The 26,261-nt window shown below is 47.2% G+C and overlaps 1 protein-coding gene across 1 annotated transcript in view; it reads left to right on the top strand.

The window, feature by feature from the left end:
* Window positions 1-25,515, top strand: part of LOC134667178 (trithorax group protein osa) — a 102,950-nt gene extending 77,435 nt beyond the window's left edge. The window contains exons 6-20 of the mRNA XM_063524533.1: window positions 4,418-4,704; window positions 5,469-5,673; window positions 8,176-8,333; window positions 8,889-8,930; window positions 11,314-11,502; window positions 14,073-14,289; window positions 15,068-15,199; window positions 16,732-16,815; window positions 17,889-17,976; window positions 18,341-18,459; window positions 18,541-18,566; window positions 20,254-20,472; window positions 22,293-22,628; window positions 23,136-23,213; window positions 23,330-25,515. Coding sequence (XP_063380603.1) covers window positions 4,418-4,704; window positions 5,469-5,673; window positions 8,176-8,333; window positions 8,889-8,930; window positions 11,314-11,502; window positions 14,073-14,289; window positions 15,068-15,199; window positions 16,732-16,815; window positions 17,889-17,976; window positions 18,341-18,459; window positions 18,541-18,566; window positions 20,254-20,472; window positions 22,293-22,628; window positions 23,136-23,213; window positions 23,330-25,237 — 4,088 coding nt within the window. The 3' untranslated portion in view covers window positions 25,238-25,515. The remainder of the gene's footprint in view (window positions 1-4,417; window positions 4,705-5,468; window positions 5,674-8,175; window positions 8,334-8,888; window positions 8,931-11,313; window positions 11,503-14,072; window positions 14,290-15,067; window positions 15,200-16,731; window positions 16,816-17,888; window positions 17,977-18,340; window positions 18,460-18,540; window positions 18,567-20,253; window positions 20,473-22,292; window positions 22,629-23,135; window positions 23,214-23,329) is intronic.
* Window positions 25,516-26,261: the final 746 nt, after the last annotated feature.

Here is a 26,261-nt window from a genome sequence, read left to right as displayed (position 1 = left end):
CCGACATCTCAATTCCATTCATGGTGTTTCTTGAGATGTATATCTACGACATAGTTGCCTTCGGAGGCCCGCTCATGAAACGTGTAACCAGTTTTTCTCGTCGTTTCTGTATGTAGCTAACAGCTAACTAAACATTGTCTTTAGACATTAACATCATTTAGTGCGAGACGAAACAACAGTCTCTAATAGATTAGGAGACAAATAAGGTTTAGCGAGAAAAGCCAGTCGCGTTGATAACGTAGTGTCGCTGCCTGCCGGCGCCAGCGCTGGTGGTGATCAACTAAATGGGTCGACAAACACGGCGGTCGTCGTGACGCCACCATTTGTCTCAACTAGGCCGCTCTTGTTAACGCCATTGTCTACGCTCTGTTTACACTGCCGGGGCGACTCGCAGACCCGTTCTGATTACGATCCAAACGAATAACTTTAGAGCTTTATTGACTGGCCCCGGACTTATCTGATTGCAATCTAAATACAGTCATCATTACGATCGTATGGTTTTTGTTTGTCGTGTCACCTACGACATTGTTGCGCATACAGGATCGCCATCTCGATACGTTTTGAATAGCTCATGACGTTGCCGATTTTGTAACTTCAGTACAACAACTCTGAATGCCTGAACTCTCGAAGGATACATTGTATGTAGGTAACACACATGAACACCTTTTGCACGTCATGCAAAGAATGTTTGTCCCACACCTCACTGCTGAAAATGGTCGAAGTAATTGGTGTTTGGCTATTTTTAGGCATTCCTGAATTCTAGGTATATATAGTTTATAGTAACATTTTTGCAGTGTAGCGTGTTTCGGAATGCATGCGGTGCTTTTGGTAAGGGTGTGATCAAATGCTTGGAATGTGTTCGGCTCTAGTGTGCGGTGAACGGTCCGCGGCTCGCCACACCGCACATAGCTCGCGAACCTCGGCTGCATGCGCGGCGCTGCGCATCGCCCAACGGTACTTACTGCATACGCGCACGATACTCATATTCGCGCACCAGCATCAACTTATTTCTTAATACTGGCATACGAATGTGCAGTTAGCTGCTGAGATATTCGTGGACACGCAAAAAACGCTGCGAATGTCAAGCACAAGCCTCATTCTCTGGATTATAGAGCCGTGCTGACTTTTTGGGATTCCGTAGTAGAAATGGTACAAACGGAACACTTATACTAGTAGATATCTTACCGATGACTGTGTCAGTTTATGTCGCATATATTGAATAAAATATGAAGTCAAGTTCTGGAAGTGTTACATATCGTTCCAGTTAAATAAGTAATAATAAAAATATAGGACATGGATGCCGTGCCGCTGCTTGAAACTTATTTCAGAATAAGAACAGAAGACCTATATCCTATTAGGTATTTTGAGGGTTACTAAAGAAATTGAAATAATCAAGTTAATCTACAACAAAAGTTTTCCACCCGATTTCACAATCAGATAACGTAGGCTGTATCATAAAATATCAATTACCTACTTTTAGATAAAAAGACGTTTATGACCTGCAATGATGGGCGAGGGGGAAACCGGTTAGAAGATTATCATAATGACGACTATAAATAGTCGGACTTTAATTGGTATAATTAACGAGACCAATTAAAGCCTTTAACTTAAGCTCCCTGTCGAAAGTAAACTAGAATTTGATAAAAAAATATAACTGCTTAGTAATTGATTTAGCATTTGTAATTAATTGGTTCTATATTTTATTTATATATTCTTTCAGAAAATAAATTTTACTAAAGTATAGGTTTAAATGGCTGAGTACGTCAACATCGACAAAGGCAAATTTAACTCGTATCGTAAGATCGTGATCAATCCTTTAATGCGCTTGATATATCACTGCCAACTAACAAGAACTCGCGTCGTATGTTTAAATCGAGTGCCTTATATCTCGTCTCTTTCCAACTGCCTACCCTACCATGCCATCGAAGGGGACGGAAGATCTGAATCGAGGCAAAGCTCAGATGGGAAAGTAAAGACCTCGGCGTGGTGGCCGCGGTGACGGGCTCTGCCCTTGACAGAGCTGGTTTTGTACTAATTCCAGTTTCAGAATTGCAACTCGACTATAACGAGAACGTTGTTACTTTAATCATAGTTGCGACTGTTGCGAGGCACGTTCTGTACTTGAGTAAATGTGTTTATGCATGTGATGTTAAAGGTTAAGGTTTGAAGCTACAATCTTGTATGCGTAATCTTAGCATATATACGAATATATATTATCCGATGTAAGTTTTCGGTGGATTATCTTTACTTTACCAAAATATCGGGACGTTTTTGTGTGGTTTCTATCTGTATTCCAACTCTTGAAATAAAATCGCATTACCTGCTTTGAGCGCTAACAGCGACTTTACGGCCAGAATTATCCTCTAACTAAGCGACCGATACAACGCATCTCGATCCGATGTTTCCCAACCGACAGAATTCAATTTCAATGCAACCCAGTGAACTCCGATCCGCAGCCATAAGTCTCGGTCGAGCCTAGTCGTGCAACATTGGAACCGCTGACATTCAGAACAAGCCGTGTAAATCCACCGATTGCGCGGCCACGGGCAAGGCGAGCTCTCTGTCTTCTCCAGTGTTACGTGATCTCGAGATCCGTAAAAACTGTGGGTAATCACAGAACCACTTAAACTGGTTTGCTTGAGCCTTCGATTCGTCCGCGCTCGAGAAGAGATTAAGAATGACAACCATGAATTAGCCGGACCCCCATGATTTACTGCACTACTAATAAATTCTAATCAAGCTCAAGTTTACTTCACAGCAACAGCTTATCTTATTTGTTGTAATAGCTCCCGAGAACTTAAGCAGTGTATTTGAGTGTTTACCTAACTTGGTACTTGAATAGTATGTAAGGAACTCTGTCAAACTAAATTCTAGGTATATGAGAGAAGTTAGCGCTAAGTTGGAATAACTTTCTATCTAGAAGTTTACTCTCGTTGTCGAGTACTTACGCTTGTTAGCAAGGTCAACGTCTCCTTGGATTACCGACGCTAGGAGGGCAATACCTACTTAGGAACGAAGTTGTGTAACTAAACGTAATGACGACATCAGAACGCTCTTTACTTCGAAGTTTACGACCTTTTATTTGAAAACAAAAAGCTTATTTCTGCTCTATATTAGAGCGAAAATACTGGTTATTTACTGAATGTTTTCTATCCGTCAATTGGTTTCGAGTACCTAGCTACCGATCCGGCGCGGAGCCATTACCAGTGGCAGTCATTAAAGGTCGCGCTCATAAACAAATAGGTACACGGCGCATAGGTGGGCGCGTATGGCACCGTGTTATCTATGATTAAGCGGCGCCTTTCTGTCTGACGGCCGTCTGATCGCGCCCCACACTCGATAATGGCCCACTCCTGATGAGATTAAATTGACTACTAACACGTGCCTCTTTTTTCCTCTACGCTCATGCAAAAGGCAATTGAACACTCTGATTGCATTACCCGTACACAAGCGCTCCCGTTCTTTTGCCAGTCTACTCTCGCAATCAGGTTTTTTCGCCTTTCTTTTTCTGACACTTCCATGAATGCGCCGAAGCCGTCGGTGATTGAGTGCAAAAGCTCTCTCGCGATTGTGATCAAAGTCACGCTCCCGACGGGAACGTGTGAAGCGGGCAGCTCTGACAGACGTTAGTGTAACCCTCACGTAACACTAACGCGACCTCGTAATGCCAATTCGACCCACATAAAACTTGCACTACCACTTTCGTCGTCGCAAATCACTGCCAGCCCGTATCTCTGCCTCGGTCAATGCGTTGCGTGCATGTCGTATGCACTTATACGGATGTAATAAAGTGCAGCGAGAATTCGCAGGCTAGCGGTGCATGCCGCTCACGTGCCGGCGGAAAACGAAAGTGAATCGGTGCGTCTCTCCGCCCTCGATTGATGCGCCCGGCTTAGGCGAGCCCTCGTTAACCGTATTATTCAAATACGAGCTCCAGCCGACGATCGATCACACCCGATACCCGAAAACGATGCCGCTTGCACTCTCGATACAGCTTAATCACACTAACATCGAATTATGTCTACATCCCGAGCGGTGCCATCCCGGAGAGTTGCTAATTGAAGCGGTTAAATTCCACATCGATTCTGGTCTGTTGTCAGCCGCTAGATTAGACGTTTGCTGACGGGAAATCTATCGACTTTGTGAAATGTTAGTGTCAGCTAATGTTTTCTTGTCTTTGTCTGGTGCTTAATTCACACTCACTCTTAAGGATGCTTTGTGCGATAGATCATCCGCAAACGTTCAAATTATCTGTCAATCTCTTGTGTCATTTGGTGTCTTAGATTTCCTTGCTGAAATTACATCCTATTTCTGTACGCTAGTCGATAAAGCAAGTTCTTTTGGTTATGAACACATAAATAAAGTCAAATTCAGTTTAATACGTTTGTGATTAAATTTATATTGTTGACTGTTACAGGTACGCAGAACGTACCGATGCCGCCGCGGCCGTCGTCTTCCCTGTCGGACGGCAGCGGGCCCGCGTCGCGCCCCGGCGGCGCGGCGCCCGGGCCGGCGCCCAGCCCCGTGCCGCCGCCGGGCGCCATGGTAGCGCAGCCCTACCACCACGGCTACAAGCCCTACCCGCCGCAGCCCTACGGCTACCCGCCCAGGAACCACCACCCCTACCAGTACGGGTACCGGCCGCAGCCGCCGCACCCGCAGCATCCGCCGCCTCACCCGCCGCAACATTACCCGCCGCTCAAAGTAAGTTAAGCCAACTACTATGTTACTCTTAACTCCTTGAAGAACTATTTAATATCGTTCGTTGGTTAATAGCACTCGCACATTAAGAAATATAATTTAAAGGACTGAGTATATACCGCAGCGTATTAAGTATGTATATTTATATTGTCTTACGTTTTCCCCATATATTTTGCAACGTAATAAACGCTGCGTCCAGTCGCGGTACGGTCAGTCTGTAAAATTAATCTCCTATAGCGATAAATTCATATTAGGTACTATTATAAGTAGAGACGCGCGCAGGTTCCCAACATTTATCATGACTTAGAAATGCCCATGAAATGTTCGTTTATACTTGTGACGTTATTTTAACTCTAGAGAACGACAGGCGCTCCTAGAATAATGCCATTCACTTCATTAACCGTAACTAATAGCATAGTAACGCGAAAAAACGTTTAGGCCATTTAGTTTTTTACATAATAGATGAATACGTTGACCTCATTCTGTACAACTAGGTACGTTCAATTAATTGCCATTACAGTTGTTTACCCTCGTATTACGTGTATGTGAGACAATGACGTATTAATATATTGAAGTTCAATTGTTTCACGGTCTCCCAGCCTAAACGGTAGTATCGGGCCTAAGTCCGAATCCCACTGAGAACATTTATTTGTGTGTTTATCACAAATAGTCTCGTGTGCACCTGTGTTAAGAATGATTCTATGTATAGTGGTTCAATTAAGGGCTAGGTCGATTCGTGTAAGATTGAGCTGAATATAATCTTCCAGCAGCAACAGCCTCGGCACATGGGTCCGCCGGGGTCGGCGCCGCCGGGCATGGAGGGCGCCATGCCGCCGCCCACGGCGCCGGGGCCGGGCGAGGCGCACGACAACGGGCCCGCGCCGCCCGCCACCGCGCTCGTCACCACCGGGCCCGACGGCGCGCCGCTCGACGAGGGCAGCCAGCAGAGCACGCTCAGCAACGCCTCCGCAGGTATACTACCAGTGCTCCTCCAACATGCCGCCGACGGCGCCGGGGCCGGGCGAGGCGCACGACAACGGGCCCGCGCCGCCCGCCACCGCGCTCGTCACCACCGGGCCCGACGGCGCGCCGCTCGACGAGGGCAGCCAGCAGAGCACGCTCAGCAACGCCTCCGCAGGTATACTACCAGTGCTCCTCCAACATGCCGCCGACGGCGCCGGGGCCGGGCGAGGCGCACGACAACGGGCCCGCGCCGCCCGCCACCGCGCTCGTCACCACCGGGCCCGACGGCGCGCCGCTCGACGAGGGCAGCCAGCAGAGCACGCTCAGCAACGCCTCCGCAGGTATACTACCAGTGCTCCTCCAACATGCCGCCGACGGCGCCGGGGCCGGGCGAGGCGCACGACAACGGGCCCGCGCCGCCCGCCACCGCGCTCGTCACCACCGGGCCCGACGGCGCGCCGCTCGACGAGGGCAGCCAGCAGAGCACGCTCAGCAACGCCTCCGCAGGTATACTACCAGTGCTCCTCCAACATGCCGCCGACGGCGCCGGGGCCGGGCGAGGCGCACGACAACGGGCCCGCGCCGCCCGCCACCGCGCTCGTCACCACCGGGCCCGACGGCGCGCCGCTCGACGAGGGCAGCCAGCAGAGCACGCTCAGCAACGCCTCCGCAGGTATACTACCAGTGCTCCTCCAACATGCCGCCGACGGCGCCGGGGCCGGGCGAGGCGCACGACAACGGGCCCGCGCCGCCCGCCACCGCGCTCGTCACCACCGGGCCCGACGGCGCGCCGCTCGACGAGGGCAGCCAGCAGAGCACGCTCAGCAACGCCTCCGCAGGTATACTACCAGTGCTCCTCCAACATGCCGCCGACGGCGCCGGGGCCGGGCGAGGCGCACGACAACGGGCCCGCGCCGCCCGCCACCGCGCTCGTCACCACCGGGCCCGACGGCGCGCCGCTCGACGAGGGCAGCCAGCAGAGCACGCTCAGCAACGCCTCCGCAGGTATACTACCAGTGCTCCTCCAACATGCCGCCGACGGCGCCGGGGCCGGGCGAGGCGCACGACAACGGGCCCGCGCCGCCCGCCACCGCGCTCGTCACCACCGGGCCCGACGGCGCGCCGCTCGACGAGGGCAGCCAGCAGAGCACGCTCAGCAACGCCTCCGCAGGTATACTACCAGTGCTCCTCCAACATGCCGCCGACGGCGCCGGGGCCGGGCGAGGCGCACGACAACGGGCCCGCGCCGCCCGCCACCGCGCTCGTCACCACCGGGCCCGACGGCGCGCCGCTCGACGAGGGCAGCCAGCAGAGCACGCTCAGCAACGCCTCCGCAGGTATACTACCAGTGCTCCTCCAACATGCCGCCGACGGCGCCGGGGCCGGGCGAGGCGCACGACAACGGGCCCGCGCCGCCCGCCACCGCGCTCGTCACCACCGGGCCCGACGGCGCGCCGCTCGACGAGGGCAGCCAGCAGAGCACGCTCAGCAACGCCTCCGCAGGTATACTACCAGTGCTCCTCCAACATGCCGCCGACGGCGCCGGGGCCGGGCGAGGCGCACGACAACGGGCCCGCGCCGCCCGCCACCGCGCTCGTCACCACCGGGCCCGACGGCGCGCCGCTCGACGAGGGCAGCCAGCAGAGCACGCTCAGCAACGCCTCCGCAGGTATACTACCAGTGCTCCTCCAACATGCCGCCGACGGCGCCGGGGCCGGGCGAGGCGCACGACAACGGGCCCGCGCCGCCCGCCACCGCGCTCGTCACCACCGGGCCCGACGGCGCGCCGCTCGACGAGGGCAGCCAGCAGAGCACGCTCAGCAACGCCTCCGCAGGTATACTACCAGTGCTCCTCCAACATGCCGCCGACGGCGCCGGGGCCGGGCGAGGCGCACGACAACGGGCCCGCGCCGCCCGCCACCGCGCTCGTCACCACCGGGCCCGACGGCGCGCCGCTCGACGAGGGCAGCCAGCAGAGCACGCTCAGCAACGCCTCCGCAGGTAAACTGCCGCTGCCGATGCCGGCGGTCTACTCTACTCCGACATGGAGACGGTGCCGGTATGTCACCCGTCACCCGATAGCTTCAAGACTGCTCCGACCAATGTTGTGAATGATGAGAAAAAGAACATGTCAGGCGTTTGGAGGGAGGAGAGATAACATATTAGTGAGATGGCCGGATACGCTGATTACAATTAGCAGACTGATCAACGTTACTCGGCAGGGAACTATGGCAACTTCTCATAAATTTTAGCGAACGCTTTGACCGTGACAGACGTTTTGGTGTAACCGACCGTCTGTATGAAATAGAGTGCGATAACACCGCCACCGGTTATCGTCATATGACCAAAGTTACTCCCAAGAAAAAAGGTAAGGTTTTTCTCATAACCTTCATAGATTGGTGGATGGTGGCATTAGAACCTCGTGTGTAGTATCTTTTCAATCTTTTCATCTCCTGATTGTATTATTGTTTGTGTGTGATATTGGGTAACGTCGGGTTGTCGTGTTTCCAGCGAGCGGCGAGGAGCCGGTGGGCGGCGGCAAGGCGCGCAAGGAGTTCGGGCTGGGCAGCGCGGCGCCGTCGCCGTCGCCGGGCGGCGGCTCGCACTCCTCCGCGCACGACGACTACGACGCCTCGCCCTCCTCCTGGCCGCGCCCGCCCTCTAGTCCCGTGAGTCACAACCACAACCACCACACACCCTACTACAACGTTTCAATTGAAGATATAGTGTCCGTTTCTTTCTGTCGAGCGATGACAGCGAGTGACTTTATCACGACTCTCCGAGCCTAAGAACTATCCACGAAGTTACTCGTATGTTTCGGGGAATACGAAACGCTTTCGTGAACAATTTGCCCAGCGATAGGATCCCAGAATACCGTACATGTGGGGGACTAATGATATTGTAAATTTTAAAGAGCCGTTTTGCAAAATATTAAAATCTGTCTATTAGTAAATCTTTCATAGGTAGCTATCTTAAAATATAACATGTCACCTGCTTATTTTTGTCTGGATTAAATAAGGCAATCCATTAAAGAAAGCACGAAAGATATCGCTTAATGTGTTTGGAATTTATTCCTTTGTGTATGTTAAATGTCTCGTCTGGGAATCTTTGTTTTGTCTACTTCCCTATAAACACTTAACTACAGTATCACCTACAACTGAACACGTACACACATTTACACGAAGCTCGAACAGCAAAATATTCCAATCTGTCGTATATTTCAGGTGTTTAACAGTCACATACAGCCGGAGTCCTACAGATCAAAGGTTTATATCAAGTCAAAGATCATTAAGCATGTGTAGTACTCAAGTTAGCACTCGTAACTTGTAGCTTGTGTTAGCAAATGCATGGTAGTCGATCCTTCTGACGCGAGCGCTCCTTACAGGCGGTACCGGGAGGCTTCACCACAGACATTCGAAAATTGTCTATCTCCATTTTTATCGCTCTTGTAGAATTAGAGCGATAGAGAGGCAAATAAACAATTCGATTAACAATGTTTGCGGTTAGCCCCCTAGCATCATCAGCGCTTTTCGCCCTATTCGTATGTCGACATTTTTTTGTACGAATCTCATGAAAAATTTATATCGTCTTGTTCGCCACTTGATCGTCTCATCCTCAAGGACACTGCTGTGTTTTTATTTTTCGATTGCTATATTTTTTTTCCTGATACAATCACTCCTAACAATTTGATAAATAACTATTATGGCACGAAAAAGATAAAAAGCAAAATAAAATATAAAAAAAAAGAAAATGAAATAATAAAAAGCAATATAAAATATTAAAAAAAAAACGAAAATGAAATACACCGAAGTGGATAACCAAAGAAGTGATAAAGTGAAGTAGCGAACAAGAGTCAAATGAGATTGGTACCAAAAGTGTCGAAAACCGAGCGGGACGGAAAACGATGATACCTTTTCGACGCTCGCTTCCGCGACCTTGAGCATCTACTAACTGTGAAGTTACATTGACACTGAAAAATGCATGACAATGCGTTTTTTTGTTACAAAAACTTATACCATTATGTGGTGTGTCAAATACATTGTCTTGCTTTCTGCTATTTCTTTTCTATCCGGTGTTGGCATTATTGGCTTTTGATTTAGGAAAATTGATTTGCCATTCTTGTTTGTTTCTATACTATTCATATATGATACTCTACATCCTTATGTAAACTTTGTGTATTGTGTATGTTACACGGGGAAAATATTAGCTGCGTAATGAGATGGTTATATTTATTGCATTTGATGTGTTGTCCATAGTTGTATTTCTTTCCCTAATATTGTGAATGAATTTGCTACTTGTTTATTAGTTAATCGCTGCTAAATATTTCCTTATAGTAGAAATGAGTGTATATTTATAAATATTACACGTAGCTACTTTAATTGCAGGAATTTGTTATTATATCGGATTTCTTTTATCTGAAATTTTTTTTATAGTTCTACAGCTGTATTTGTTATTGTTACTATCAATTAAAATATTAAAAAGTTTACTTACATAGTAATATGATAGTAAAACCCGTCATACGTTATAATTATACATGATTCAAGTTTATTATTGGCCAGTATAAAATGACGCCACGGGGCTTTCCTTGTTGATATTGTCACGAATGCTGCGGCCTGCGGCGAGCCACACTGACTCACCGAGGCCTGTTAAGAATTGCTAATTTACTGCATTTTTCTTACAATAGCTGAAGGTATTGGAATGTCTGCAACCCAAATATAGGATGAAAATCATTTATTAAATGTTACCTTGGGACCCGAAATAAAATAATTACTCTCAAACTAGATCATACACCGCAACTGTATGGTATGCGGATTAATACAACTTTAATCTACATGGTGAACTATCCGTAGGCGTGGCTTCTTAGTGCTTAGCGAAGACATGCTAACGGCCGAAGAATGTCGCGTCATGGATTGCAGACTGTCTCGTATTACGACGTCTAGACATTTACTTGACAACAATCAATCTCAATGAGACTTCGCGACACTAGGAAAAACAATATTTACATTTCGGGAGACCAGGAACACTATTTTTGGTTAAATTCGTAGTCATCTTAATAATCATATTGACGGATAATCGGTCGAGATAAATGGGGAATCCCCGTGGAGGAAAAAATGCTATACCTATAGTGAATACAAAACTTATTGCTGTAAGCTACTTTTTAATACCTTACAAGAAAGGCAGTTATCAACTCCGTTACTGTAATCGTAGCAATTTGGAAGTGAGGGCGACGCAATCGACACGAATATTTCCCCGAGGTGTGCTCTGCTACTCCAAGTAGGAGTTACACCATTTTAATTAACTTGAGTATTCAATTTTAATAAGGTTTCAGGCAAAAGTTAATTTAATTTTTTTATCTTATCGCGTTACACTTTAGCCAAAGAGGATGTCTGTAGATTTAGTGAATGCACATTTTATTTTCCCTTTCTTAAACATTATACATATTTAAGCCGAAAGCCAACTGCGTCACGCACGAATCCGAGCCACGTATAGTGCGGCACGCACATGAAAAAGGCGGTACCTAAATTTCGATGTCAATTTAAATTAACGTGCGTTAGATGAGACTTCTCAGGTGAGAGAGGTGAGTGTCTCAGGTGGTTTTCGGCTTGCTGGTAATAAAGTGTAGATGTATGACTCGCGTGTATGCGCCAGAAGTCGGACTCGCTGGGCAAGCTGTACGAGATGGACGACGCGCCGGAGCGGCGCGGCTGGGTGGAGCGCCTGCTGGCCTTCATGGAGGACCGCCGCACGCCCATCGCCGCCTGCCCCACCATCTCCAAGCAGCCGCTCGACCTCTACCGCCTCTACCTGCTGGTGCGCGACCGAGGCGGCTTCGTCGAGGTAATAACGGACCCTTTCTTACTTACTATGTACAAAGAAAACTCTATATGCGACACACAAGAGACCAACTAGAGACAAAAATTGTGATGTTTTAGGGAGTGAAACGTTATATCGAGTGACGTTATATGGAGTTTACACATATCGTGTATGAGGCGGGTTTAACTATGTCTTTAACTATGGTCACTATGCGCCGCAATTGAGCTTGCGCTGGCAGCAGCGCAACATAAACGTAGGTACCTTAGATAATGTTCGCATCGTGCGAGTTAAACTTGGCGCGGTCACGTCTCACCACACCGTTAAAGTGGTTGACACAGGGATATTGCTGGAATATTGTCAAGTATTGACCTATGTGAAAAATTACTCTAAGAGGATTCATAGATTCTAAATGTTTGTGAAATATTGCATATCCCTAGTATGTATTGATCGTGCATTGTGCGGAACTTGAAGTCGTAAAATTAGTTCAGGATATGAGTCTTAATACCAGTGTTGGGCGTAATTAATTACTCGTGTAATTTAATTACTAATTGAATTACATGTAATTGAATTACAATGTAATTGAATTACATAAAATTTAATTACATGTAATTAAATTTTCTGTGTAATTTGCAATTGTAATTACATTAATTAGTAATTAAATTACTCAATTACTTTTCATTTACCTTTTTAATAATATGCAAATATGAACAAATTTACTTGGAGTAATTATAAAGAAAAACTTTTATGAATTCCATTATACGCTGGATAACGTTATAACATATTTTTTGTCCCTGGAATCATACTTTTACAGGGTACTATGTGACAAACCACGTTGAATATGGCGGTCGGCGCTTACGTCGCGTAGCACCGCATTAGTATTGGGGCGCCGCTAATAATGACGTAAGCGCCAACCTAAGGTGCCTTTCGGGTTGGACTGTAGCAAAGGGGGCCAGGGACTTAGAATTTTTTTTGACAAAGTGGTGTCATTATGACACTATTTTTAAATGATTGTAATGTGTAGATCACGTCAAAATAAGCATCTTTTACTGAAAAAACTTTTCTCTAAAATAAAAAATGGCTGAGTTAGACGCCTCCAAAGATTGATGTTTTTAAAGGGAGCTGAGACTTAAAAAACAGGGGTTTTAAAACAGTTCTTAATAAAGTTTTTCAAGTAAAAGTAGCCTATTTTAACGTGTTCTATACGTTACAATCATTTAAAATATATGTCATAATGACACCACTCGCGATGAAAATTTTCTAAGTCCCAGCTCCCTTTAAAAACATCAATCTTTGGAGGCGTCTAACTCAGCCATTTTTTATTTTAGAGAAAAGTTTTTTCAGTAAAGGATGCTTATTTTGACGTGATCTACACATTACAATCATTTAAAAATAGTATCTTAATTATTAATGACACCACTTAATCAGAAAAATTTTTTAAGTCCCAGCCCTCCCTTTGCTACAGTCCAACCAAAGTTAACATTGACAATGTTGCTTAGTCAAATTTAAAACCATTCAAAATGTTCATCTGATTTTGGAAATAAAGATGATCAAAAACTTGCATTCTATAAAAGTAATTGTAATTCAAAAAAGTAATTAAATTACTAATTTTAATTACAAAATGTAATTAATAATTTAATTACTAATTACATTTTGCAATTGTAATTAGTAATTAAAATTTTAATTACTTTCCACATGTAATGGAAATTATTTGTTGGAATTACATTTTGTAATTGCAATTGTTAATTAGTAATTCAATTACTTTTTGCCCAACACTGCTTAATACTAATCATATCGGGTATGGCTAAAACGACATAACATTGAATAGGGCCTTAGAATGCGGTTAAGATCTTCGTTAATCTTAAAAATCATTGTAAGGTAAAATCAGGTACCAAATTTTGGTTTCAGCTATAAATTTAGCCTTAATTTCCATTGCTCTAATTTGGTCCAATGCGTTATTATTTTTGTATGGTTTTATCTCTCTCGCGTAAGAGTTTTGCTACATGTTATAAAGGCCAATTACATGCAATTGTATTTACCCTTAGACACATTTCGGAATGTAAATATTAGTACTCCGGAATATCACTTAAGCGCTGCTAGTAAAACTTACGAGCGGCGCTCGTGATGCAACCGAGGCTAATGGGCTCCGCTCGGGATTTATGTTAGTGCATGTACCGGCTTTATGGAAATAGGCGCCATAAACTCGCCGGGGCTTTAACGATAGTTAATAAATTTTTATCATTGGAGCGTTCGCAAAGAGCGCTCGGCACAATGTTGCCGCACAGCCGCGCCGGCCCGCGCCGCCGCCGGTCGCCGCCGCTCGCCGCCATGGTCAGTCCACTCGTTAACATTCCGACTTATCGCCGCTCTAAACATGCGCACTTTATGTCCCGCCGTTTACGTCCAATCGTGTTCTCGCCGATTAGTAATAACCTCAAACGCTCACGCGCGACTCTACTTCACATTTCAATCCAAGATTTCTCGAATATAACTCTGCATTAGTTTATTACCGCCTGTACAACTCGGCCGTTTTTACGACGCCGGTCGACTCTCTCCGTGCACTTTCGTTTCTCAAGTCAAAGTGTTCCGGGTTCCAGGTGACGAAGAATAAGACTTGGAAGGACATCGCGGGCCTGCTGGGGATCGGCGCGTCGTCGTCGGCCGCGTACACGCTGCGCAAGCACTACACGAAGAACCTGCTGGCCTACGAGTGCCACTTCGACCGCGGCGGCATCGACCCGCAGCCCATCATCAACCAGGTCGAGGCCTCCACCAAGAAGAAGGGCGGCAAGTCCAACACCACTCCTACACAAGGTCATTATTCACACCATATTTGTTTTCTAATTTTGTTAACCTTCTCTTATTCGACTTCTTCTGTGAGGATTTTTGTAAAGCACATTTGCTCGATAGATCCTTTCTGACTAAGTTTTAAAATCTTATCATTTACAACCGAATTTTTTATATGTGACATTCAATTTTATTTACAATATAAAAATGTTAGGTTAAAATACTGGTCAACGTGTGAAATAATATGAAAAATGTGAATGTATATATTGTACATATATGAGTATTTTGCGTTTGATTGAAGTGTACGCGTACGAGTATGTGAAGAACAATACTAGACACAGACAGTGTCAGTTGTTGTCAATATGATGGATATTTATTACACAAAGTTTACAGTCTTCCTTATATTTTCCGGTATTTTCTAAGTCTATTGTTTTACTCAGAATAGTTAGTTCGTCTGTACACTTTAACACTAGTAAAATGTTTATGTTGCATTAAAAATTTTAAGCAGTAAAATTTAGGGTTTACTACAATGTATGTGTTGCAAATTAAAAGCTAACCTAATATCGTTTAACTTTTTGACGCGCCATCGTAAACCTTATCGGAATTAACGAAAGTTTGTATTAAATTTGATACAGGGCGCGTTTGGAGCCTTTTTGATCGTCAAAAGCTTAACTTAAAAGTTTAATAAACACACCGAACGGGTGAACTAGTTTGATGTAGTCGTCTGGTCAGAAAATAGGGTTGTACAATTAGAAACCGGAACCGTATGGTGGCCTGAGTAGTGAAGTGGGATGTTGTTACCCAGCAGGGTCGGGCAACTCGCAGGAGGCGTTCCCCGCCGGCGCCGGCGCGGGCGCGGGCGGGCCGGCCGGCGCCGCCATGGACGGCTACCCCGCGCAGTACCCGCCCTACCCGCCGCAGCCCAACACCAGCCAAGGTCAGCACACACACCACACACCACACACTACACACACTACACTACCGTACACCGGTCGCCCTACACATACCAATTTTGATCGTACATTACAACTTTACGTACGGACGCTAACAGCCCAACGAGTCCAGATTGATATGGGTGTAGAAACTATACTTTTTGTACCCCCCGAGTACGCTTCCGTTGTATATTTTAAAGGTCCAGCCTGAAACATTCGCGCCTATTTGCATCTGTTAAATGCGTACGAAAATGTATGTGCCGGGTGACCGATCTTATTTTTCCCTCGGGTCGATAACTTACATCGCCATAATTACTAGCAACTTCATAGATTGGCGACTGAATTAATTGTATCTACCCTTCTTACTACGACTGCAGCTATTAAGTCCCGTTGTTGTGAATAATAATGACTAAAAATTGTGAAAGTTTAAATCAGTGGACCCTTGTTGCTGTTCCATCCCTTTATTTATTCTACAAAAGGAAACATATTTGAGTCCATATTTGCAGAAATAGGATCCATTATAAGTTACCGACCTTAAATTTAAAACACTATTAACTCAATACGAGCAAGAATCATGCCAACTTAGTGCACCTGAATATTGGCGGCAGTAATTTGCATACGTGCTATAAAGTGCTTATGAAAACTAAGACATTTTTGAAAAGCTAAATTACTTGAGTGAAAGTAAAAGTTTATCGACAAAATATTGAAGTTTTAGATTACCTATACTATTTTATTTCTGTATCCAAAGTACTGCCCCATAATGTGAATCAATTTGAATTTAGTGTAAATTAAATTGTATCACAGTCGAATACATTTTTAAAATCTACTCAGGTGTATAGTGTAATGGACGATAGCGGCACCTTGTGACATAATAGCACTAAAGTGATATTACTGTACAGTTTTAAACTATAGAAAAAATATTACGAAAAGAGTATTTTTTCGCATTTGATCTTACACATGTTTAAGATGTAATATTTGATCTTTTAGTTTTTTCATAGAACTATCTTTTCGTAATATTTCCCCTAGAAAAGTCCGTGCGCTCTAAAGCATATGACGTGCGGCGTGCGGTGCTTGTTTTCTTTATTTACGCAATATTTTACTAACTCCATCTCTTAACCAGATAATCACAGCTAACCAATCATTTGGCTCATGTGATCGCTTCTCACTAACCCTTAACCGTACACCACAGCCTAGAGGAATTTAAGACTAGTCATTTTAGTAATACCGGCGTCGTTTATTTGACGACATCGTTTATTTGATGACATATAATGTGGGTGATTAAGTGGCCGGAAATGCTATTTTTCAGAGACACTTTGTATATTTTTATGAAACAATATGTAATACTTTACGGCTGCATCAATTAAAGTTGAAATCTCAAACAAGTCATCTTTGTAAGTGAACGAGGACGTATGCGCTTCGTCGGGTTTTCAAAAGTTGTGTTTGATATTCCCCTGGGCCGGCTGGGTGTACGGGTCGGGGCTGGCGCCTGGCACCTGGTAGCCCGGCACACGGCACGGTACAAGTTGTGTGGTTGTAGGCGGCGGGCCGGGCGGGCCGGCCGGCGACAACCTCGCCGCCTCCAACCCGTTCGACGAGCCGCCGGGGCCGCGCCGACCCCCAGGTAACACCGCCCGACTCACCGACACCACAGGGAGTGCCCGGGAACATACCGCTTGTCTCATTCTGATCTATACGAACCTTCATCTGATCTTTAGGATGTTCTATAGGAACCTTCTTTATCTTGCTTTAAATACGATCAGAGGAATCGACGGAAAGAGTTCGAGTCCTATGTTTGCGAGCACTCCGTCTCAATTCTCAGTTCCTCGAACGCGCGCACACCTTAACCGCGGATCTAATAACCACTATGCATGTTCAACATTCTTGATCATACGTCCACTTATCATAATTATATATTTTGGATGACGAAAATATTTCACGTGAATTATTTACGATTTACAATATAAATGTGGCACACGCTCGTCATATTCTTTCATAAAAGAACGCTCAGGTAAACAGCACCTCAGTAGTGTACAGCAAGTTTTTGGATGTATCAACGAAGACCTTATTGCTATATTATTCAAGTATCCCATTCCCCAAAGCCCATTCATAATATAAAAAAAAACGATTATTTATTTTAGTAAATATGACAAAAGATGAAAGAAAGCCGACAACGCTGAGTGTGAACACGCGGCCCAGTGGTTATTAGTTCCGTGCCTCACTCGGGCATCGGTACACTCATTAAAGTCATTCGACACCTTGTTGAGTCAGCTCGAATTTGAATCCTTTACTAATGGCAACAAGGTTCACATTTCTTGTCGATGTCTTTCTTGCACAAGTTTCACAGAATTCACCGATTTAATATTATCACTATTAACGTTAAAGTATTATTCAGATTAGTGATGTTTTAAGATATAATTACAACCAGTGTAGTTTACAGAAAATGTATTTCGTAGGTGTGACTGAATTCTAAACAATTTCGATTGATATGAAGTAAAATATTCATTAGCTTTGGCTTATTATTGTCAAGTTTATTTTGCTAGTCTTATTGTTAATCTTGATAATTATTGTATGATACACTTTCCTAATTATGCATGGAATAACATTTTAACATTATAAAAATGGAGCATGATAGTACATATGTTATATTGGACCACATTTTTAGAAGTGTGAGTAACTTGTTTGTTTATATTTCAGGTTACCAACCTGGGTACGGATATGAATACGGGTCACCTTACCAGTCCACGAGGCCGGTATATCCTCCTTACGGCCCCGAAGGGGATAGGTAAGATTTATACATTTTCATTACTAAACAATTTACATCGACAGTCATTAACTGATCTTCTTTTATTTATTTGAGATATTTTTTATGACTGAACTTTTAATATTATGCTTACTTATCTGATGATTCCTTCCATCTTTAATCTTGTCTCTTTATTGGTAGTTTGTTAAATATCATTAATAATGATAGAGCGATTTTGATTCGGCCATTGTGGCCCAATTTTGTCGTACACATATGTTTCGACCCTAAAACCGAGTAACCGGTGTACGACTTTCACTAAATGTCCGCCTAAATAAAAATGTGGAGAGTAACCGGACGGGAGGTCGTCCCGCCTCGCCCCGCACGATAACTTGGTGATGTTAATCAGAGGATACGGTGCCGGCAGCGAGTACCGCTACGGCGGGTACGCGTACCGCGGCGCGGCGCCGGGCTCGGGCACGCCGCCGCCGCAGCCCTACCCCGACTACTACCGCCAGCACCCGCACCACCCGCCGCACCCGCACCAGCCGCACCCGCAGCCGCCGCACCCCGGCCACCCCGCGCACCCCGCGCACCAGCCGCACCAGCCGCACCCGCCGCCCAACCAGCACGAGGTAACATACTGTGTTTTACAATTACTTCATGGATCTTAACGCGTAACCTGAGGGCGACGAAACTGAGCCTGAGTACGCTCCACTCTGACGCTGACGCCGACCGCCATACAAATGTCTGGCGGTCGGCGTCAGCGCCGAGCGTGCAAACTTGCACCAGGCGTTCCGCGGTTCTCGGGTAGTTACGTGTTTATAGTGCGGGAGGCACGATTATTGTTCTAGCGTTTACTCATTTGCATAGATCGATAAACCCGTATCCCGCATGTGAGGAGCTCATGTTATGTCGTTACTTTTTTAATAAGAAATAATGGAACTTCGAAGTGCGAAGTTCATAGCACGTGGTGGCGGATCGATCTGTGTAAATGAATCCTAATCGTGTTTATGAATTAGACGTCTTTTTTATGTCTATAGATCCAACTAGGCCTCAAATCTGAAATGGGCCATGTATACTTGCATTTTTTTTACTTTTCCAATGGTTCGTTTCCTAACGTTTTCGATGGAAGAAATAGGTAAAGTCATAAATCAATGTACGAAAAAAGCAATAGAAGACTTCGGGCCTGTTGTAACTATAGATAGACTGTTAGTTGTAGACAAAGATTCTTTAATCTATAGAATAATTACTTTGAGTATAAATGGAATGTGTGTTTATAGTATAAGCCTGAGAATATTTATGCCCTGCATGCCTGGCATGTCAGGCGGCCTCGATGTGTTCGCGGTATTGTGCCTTATTGTATTGTATTCTGTACCTATTTATTGCCCGTCCATAAAGATGATTTTTGGTAACACACAAGCTACTTTTTTTATTTCTACACATAATTAATTTTAATTGTCAAATTACATGTATAGCTCGTGTGTTACTCTTGCCTGTCTTATTTACTAGTAGTTGTAATAGGTACTTTAGCTCAGCATGAAAGTAAATTCCTACCTTGAAACGAATGATTTTATTACTGTTGTTCCTTTTAATGACAAGTGTGGCGTATAATTAAAGGCTGTGAAAAATCAGTGACCATAGGAAAAGGATTTAATCATAGTAATGACAGAAATGATGCTCTGAATGGAAGCTGATCAAAACGGCATATGTGGTTGGTTTCACCATGTTATCTTTACCCCTCTTTTGTTTACTTAGTTCATTTGTTAAAATGTATATAGAATGAACAGTCGTTTGTTTTCTGCATACCATTGATTCTATAAAAGGTAGACGTGTCACGACAACCACATATGTCGTTAGTTATGGAAGCAAAAAAAGAGTATCAAGACGTCTTCATCGAAAGACGAAACTATCTGCGACTCCGGGGTAGTACAGTCAATAAGGATAATTTCACACTAGTACTGTTTTACAAATTTGGAAATTAACTTCCGAGATTTTTTATACATTACATACCTAATTCATAGAAAGAGTTTGGAATTTTGAGGCAAACATAAAACTTGTATTTGGCGTTTCATAAATTGTAGTTTTTACCTGCTTCCTGTCGATGTCAATAAACAATTGCGCTCAGCACTGCGGAAATTGTGACGTACTTATGATATGACGAAAAATTAAATCTCGGTAAGAATCGGCCACTCGTATTATATCCTTGTCGATTGAACTATCTCGGAGGCTGCAGCGGTCGGCCGCAGCGCGCTCCGCGCAGCGACGGTACGGTAGAGCAGAGGCGGGCAGGAGAAGGCTGACGGCAGAGTGTCTGTGTAGATGTCGGTTGGCGGCGGCGGCGGCGGCGGGGGTATAATGAGCTCGCAGCTCGCGCGGCAGCTGGTGGCGCCGCTGCCGGCCGCGCCGCGCGCCTACCATGTACGGACCCGGACCGTTTGTACCACGCACTCCACCACGCTTCCGACATTGGCGACCGGTTCATCCGCACACACCCCGGTCCCACAAGATCCCTGCGTCTGCGCTCACCCTTCACCTCTTGTTCGATAGTAATCCCCGTTGAATGTGAATATTCGGTTACAATTTGATCACAGGACTATCATTCTAGATACATTGTGCGTTTATATTGTAGAAACTTTTATTGTTTAACTACTTTTTTATCTGTCTAAATTTTTGATATATGTTGTTTTTTCAATTCGATCCTAAAAAATGCAATCAAAAGTCTCAAAACTTAGCTCTTAAAACTCAAGCCCAGATCTTCAGTTTAAATATAATAATGTTTTTTTAAAAGCAATTTCGGAGAACCTTCTAATTCACTGTAAGTAAAGTAAATACGAAAGATGGGTCCTGTGATGATAAGTAACCAAGTAATTTCACATCCTGGGGAACTACGGCGAACAAGAAATTGAAGCGGTATTGCACATATCCGCAAGATTTCAAAGTATTACTTCGCTCATATCGAATCGATTACAATTCAACTCGATAGACCGACGAAAATACTTTAACGCGATCGATGTGGGACATAATCTCATCCGTGGTTTTGGCTTCATTTGTTTTATTCGATTAATACCACTAGCTAGTTTGAACAAGTTCCAAGCCTATCACTGTTAAATCCTTCTTTTTGTACACTAAATTCGGCTTGCGGTACTATCAATTGGCTTTCCGGTTTGTCCATTCATCAGGCCAAAACCCGTCCGTCAAAATTTAACCAAAACATAATAAAAATATGGAAGTAAAGGTTTAGAGTGTGTGGTGGTGGCTTTTATGATAAATCTTTGGTCACTAAATCATCTGCATGCATTTAATTACACGGATCATGTTGGCTTAGCCGCGAGTGAGCGGAGCCGCTTTGTACATTGCAGCGGCTCGGGGGCACGGCCGGCTCGCTCTGGTAGTTCTGAGGGTTTTGGACGCTATTTTATACACTGGCGTGCAAAACAAGGCACCTGTCTTAATTATCGCTGCCTCGGCTGCAACTGCCTAAATTGGTATTCGAAATTCGTCTATCTTCAACATTTGATTATTTGATTAATAGTGTTGGAGATAGATTAATGTCGAAAGTCCGATTTTGCAGTGGACACCATGAACTACTAGGAGAGTCTAATGGCAGCGCGCCGCCATGCTCTTCAGACCGGCCACAAGCGTCATATTTTTTTTCTATTAAGCGTTCACATTATGGGATCACGGCCAGAGTAATAACACCTATTGTTGCTTTTTTTATATAATTCTGCTGATATTTAAATTAACCGTCCGACGTGAGCTATTTTAGAATGAATTATTTGTTAAATGTGTCGAGTTCCAAGATATTGGAAAACTGATAAACGTGAATTAATTGAATTGTTTTGTATACCTGAAGCTTTTAATTTTTTAATAATGACCCATAACTCAGGAGAGACGGATGATTTAAATTAAGTTTTTCCGCTGTGAATAGTCGAAATTTTACATTCTTAAGATGAAGGTTCGAAAGCTACATGTAGCTTTCAAATCTACATTTATGGAAAATTATTCAAAGTTTTGGCTATTCAATTTACGGGAAAGCTGACGGTGCAATCAAGCCGGACGGTTCGTCGAATGAAAATAATCGCGCTTTTCTAGCATACTAGGTTTGTATTTCGATTTTGCTACCGCATTCATCGAATATCGCACTCGGCGTGATCGCACCCTAAAAGTTGACGCATCGCACAAAATTTGTAACCTACGAAGTCCCGGAGATAAAACGGTTCTATTTCATCTCGGTATCCGTGTTAAATTTGTCGATCGCGGTCGAACTCACCGCGGATAATGAAATGAAACATAACTATTCTCATTGATCCGGGGGGCATCGGAGGGAACCGCTAACGAAGATGTCCGTCCGTCCACAGTACGGGGCGGGCAAGCCCGGCATGGGCGCGGGCGCGGGCGCGCCGGGGGCGGCGGGCTCGGGGGGCGCGGGAGGGGCGCCGGCGGGGGCGGGCGCGGGGGCGGGGGCGGGCGCGGGGCCGGGCGCGCCGCGGCGGCACCCGGACTTCGCCAAGGCGGACGGCTACGCGGCGCCCGCCGCCGCCGCCGCCGCCGGGCCCGCCGCGCCGCCGCGCTTCCCCGCCGCCTGGCCGCCCGGCCCCTTCCCGCGCCAGCAGCCGCCGCCGCCGCAGCCCGCCTGGCGCCCGCAGCACCAGCCGCCGCAGCCCTGGCCGACGCACCAGCCCTACCCCCAACAGGTAACGCGCGTACCCCCACCCCCCACACCCCACCCCCCGCCTCCTGTTTACCGACACCCGACACCGGATGTCTCTTTACGGTGACCCTCGTCTACACCATCCATCGTTTCCTACCATCACGGAGTCGAAATATATAATTCAAACGACTTCTTATCTTTGCTATTATGCTCGACTTACTTATTAGACGACTTCACATTTTAAACTGAAGGTGCGCCCTCCCGCACATATTTAAGCGAACTGACTTCGACACGAATCATGATTATCATGATAATCGACGTCATCCATTATCGTTTCGTAACTTATTATTTTAAAATTCATAATAAAGTAATAGTTACATAGTTCTCTTCGATGTTCGTACGAATAGAAATGTCTTATTATCTAATAACTCTACCGTTCAAACCATTGAATGGTGTGAATTAATTTCATTCATACAAAATTTGTAGTGAGGTTTACCTTCCATCACGCGAATTCGTTCAGTTGACGGTAAACGAGCGATATTGTTTGTAGGGTCAGGCAGGGGCGGCGTGGGGCGGCGCGCCGCGGCCGCCGGCGGAGTCCTACCCGCCCGGCGTCGTGCCCTCGCCCGTAAGTCACCTCATTCATTTTTACACTATTAAGTTCAACCCGTTGTTGCAATCATTATCACCATGTGTGCAAGTAGCAGTTTACTTTTACTAAGATGCGTCTCGTTTCGCACGCAGGGTCCCCCCAGCATGAGCCTCCCGGGCGGGCAGCTGAAGCGCGAGATGACGTTCCCCGCCGAGTGCGTGGAGGCGACCGCGCCCGCCGGCGAGAAGCGGCGCCGCCTCACCAAGGCCGACGTCGCGCCCGTCGACGCCTGGCGCGTCGTCATGGCGCTCAAGTCCGGCCTGCTCGCCGAGACCTGCTGGGCGCTCGACATCCTCAACATCCTCCTCTTCGACGACAACTGCATAGGCTACTTCGGGCTCCAGCACATGCCCGGGCTGCTCGACCTGCTGCTGGAGCACTTCCACCGCGGGCTGGCGGAGGTGTTCGACGCGCCGCCGCCGCCCGACACGCCGTGGTACGCGGCGCCCGGGGCCGCCGAGCCCGCCGCGCCGCCCGCGCCCGCGGTGGCGCCGCCCGACCCCGCCGACCGCGTGCGCGTGCTGGCCTGCGAGAACTACACGCTGGCGGCGCGGCGGCGGCGCGCGCACGTCTCCTACCGCGCCGAGCCCGACGCCGCCGCCGCCGACCTGTTCGCGCCCGAGCCGCCCGACGAGCCCGAGGACCGCCACGACGCGCTCGAGCCCTGGCAGCTCGCCGACCACGTCATGCCCTGCTTCCGCGCCGAGTTCCTGCCGCTGCCCTTCGTGCGCGTGCTGCCCGGCGAGCGCGCGCCCTCGCCGCCGCCGCCCGAGCCGCGCGCCGCCTCGCCGGCGCCGCCCGAGCCGGCCGAGCCCGCGCCCGCACCCAGTACGCCCGAGGAGGACCGCGACAACCTGGAGGCGGAGCCCATGGAGCTGGAGGTGGAGCGGCGGGTGACGCTCGCCGTGCGCGACCCCGCCGGCGTGCTGAAGCGCCGCCGGCTAGAGGACTACGAGGACGAGTGCTACACGCGCGACGAGCCGAGCCTCAACCTAGTTAGCGAGACCCGCGACGCGCTCGCGAAGCGCTGCATAGCTCTGTCCAATATTCTGCGAGGGCTGACGTTCGTGCCGGGCAACGAGGCGGAGTTCTCGCGGTCGGGCGCGTTCCTGGCGCTGGCCGGCAAGCTGCTGCTGCTGCACCACGAGCACGCGCCGCGGGCCGCGCGGGCGCGAGCGTACGAGCGCGCGGCGCGGGACGAGGCCGACCAGGACGCGTGCTGCTCGTCGCTGCGCGGCGAGGGCGAGTGGTGGTGGGACGCGCTGGCGCAGCTGCGCGAGGACGCGCTCGTGGCGTGCGCCAACATCGCCGGCTCCGTGGAGTTGCAGCACCAGCCGGAGGCGGTGGCGCGGCCGCTGCTGGACGGGCTGCTGCACTGGGCCGTGTGCCCGGCGGCCGTGGCGGGCGACGCGCCGCCGGCAGCGGCGCCGGGCTCTCCGCTGTCGCCGCGGCGGCTGGCGCTGGAGGCGCTGTGCAAGCTGTGCGTGACGGACGCCAACGTGGACCTGGTGCTGGCGACGCCGCCGCGGGGCCGCATCGCGGCGCTGTGCGCGGGGCTGGCGCGGGACCTGTGCCGGCCGGAGCGGCCGGTGGTGCGCGAGTTCGCAGTGAACCTGCTGCACTACCTGGCGGGCGCGGGCGGGCCGGCGGCGCGCGAGGTGGCGCTGCAGGCGCCGGCGGTGGCGCAGCTGGTGGCGTTCATCGAGCGCGCGGAGCAGACGGCCCTGGGCGTGGCCAACCAACACGGCGTGGCGGCGCTGCGCGACAACCCGGACGCGATGGGCACGTCGCTGGACATGCTGCGGCGCGCGGCCGCCACGCTGCTGCGGCTGGCGGAGCACGCGGAGAACCGCCCGCTGATCCGGCGGCACGAGCGGCGGCTGCTGTCGCTGGTCATGTCGCAGATCCTGGACCAGAAGGTGGCGCACGAGCTGGCGGACGTGCTGTACCACTGCAGCCAGCCGCGGCCCGAGGACGCGCCCGACCACCACGAACAATAGACGCTCTAGTGCGGTGCGGTGTGTGGTGTGACTGTGACATGAGACTGAGTTATACCTGTCGGTACGTGTACATATAGTGATACGGCGCAGGCCGACGAGAGGCCGTAGCGGTGTCTGACGTGTTAGGCTGTACAATCCGATTTTGTTATTTATGTCCACGATGATTTATTTACAAGAATGTCAATGTGCTATAATCGATTTCTATTGTTCGATTGAGAAAAGATGTATTATAATAACTCGTAATTTTGATTTTTATAATAAAATGGGACTTGAATCTGTTTATTGGTTTTATGATGGAGATTTTTATACCGAGTACCTTTAGCGCCTTTGTCTATAAAAGAAATCTTAGTGGAGTGTGAGGAGCTTATGTGGGCTATAAGTTTAAATTAAGTTTAATGTGAATTATTACAATAATCTATAATATATTGAAATTGAATCTGAATTTTATTTATTTTTTGAATTGGCTTTTTTAAATTCTGCTCACCTTAATTCAAAATTGAATACGCTTATTAAGTCCGTCTCAAATTCTATTTCAAAAATTAGTTTGTGCGTGACCAAAAAGCAATCCAATTGATTTTCTACCTTAAAGTAAACGAAATAACGTCAATATTTGAAGCACGCTGCCACTAAGTAGAAAATCAAATGTATAAAAACCGTCTTGTCTAAGTTTGACAGATAGTTTTTGACAGTCAAACACAAACTTAAGAGAGAAATGTAATATAAATGTAATACCTGCAACGGGGCCGATTGCATAACATCTTGTAACTAATAAAATTAGCGAGTCTTTCGAAAAGAGACTTCCGCTAATATTATTAGTTACAAGTTGTTATGCAATCGGACCCTGGTAGTTTTTTCCAGAGCTGAATTGTATTTCAAAACCCTCATATCTTAGATCAGTATTTGAAATCTAATGATTAGGTGTTGTCTAGTTAACTGCAAAAATATGGGAGAATACAACTTAGGGTGGTATTCCACCAGGGTGGTATTCCACCTGTCCAATATCTTGGGTCAGTGTGTATTTGCG

Source organism: Cydia fagiglandana, chromosome 1, assembly GCF_963556715.1.
Source record: "Cydia fagiglandana chromosome 1, ilCydFagi1.1, whole genome shotgun sequence".
Lineage (NCBI taxonomy): Eukaryota > Metazoa > Arthropoda > Insecta > Lepidoptera > Tortricidae > Cydia > Cydia fagiglandana.
This window is presented reverse-complemented; position numbering and strand designations above follow the sequence as displayed.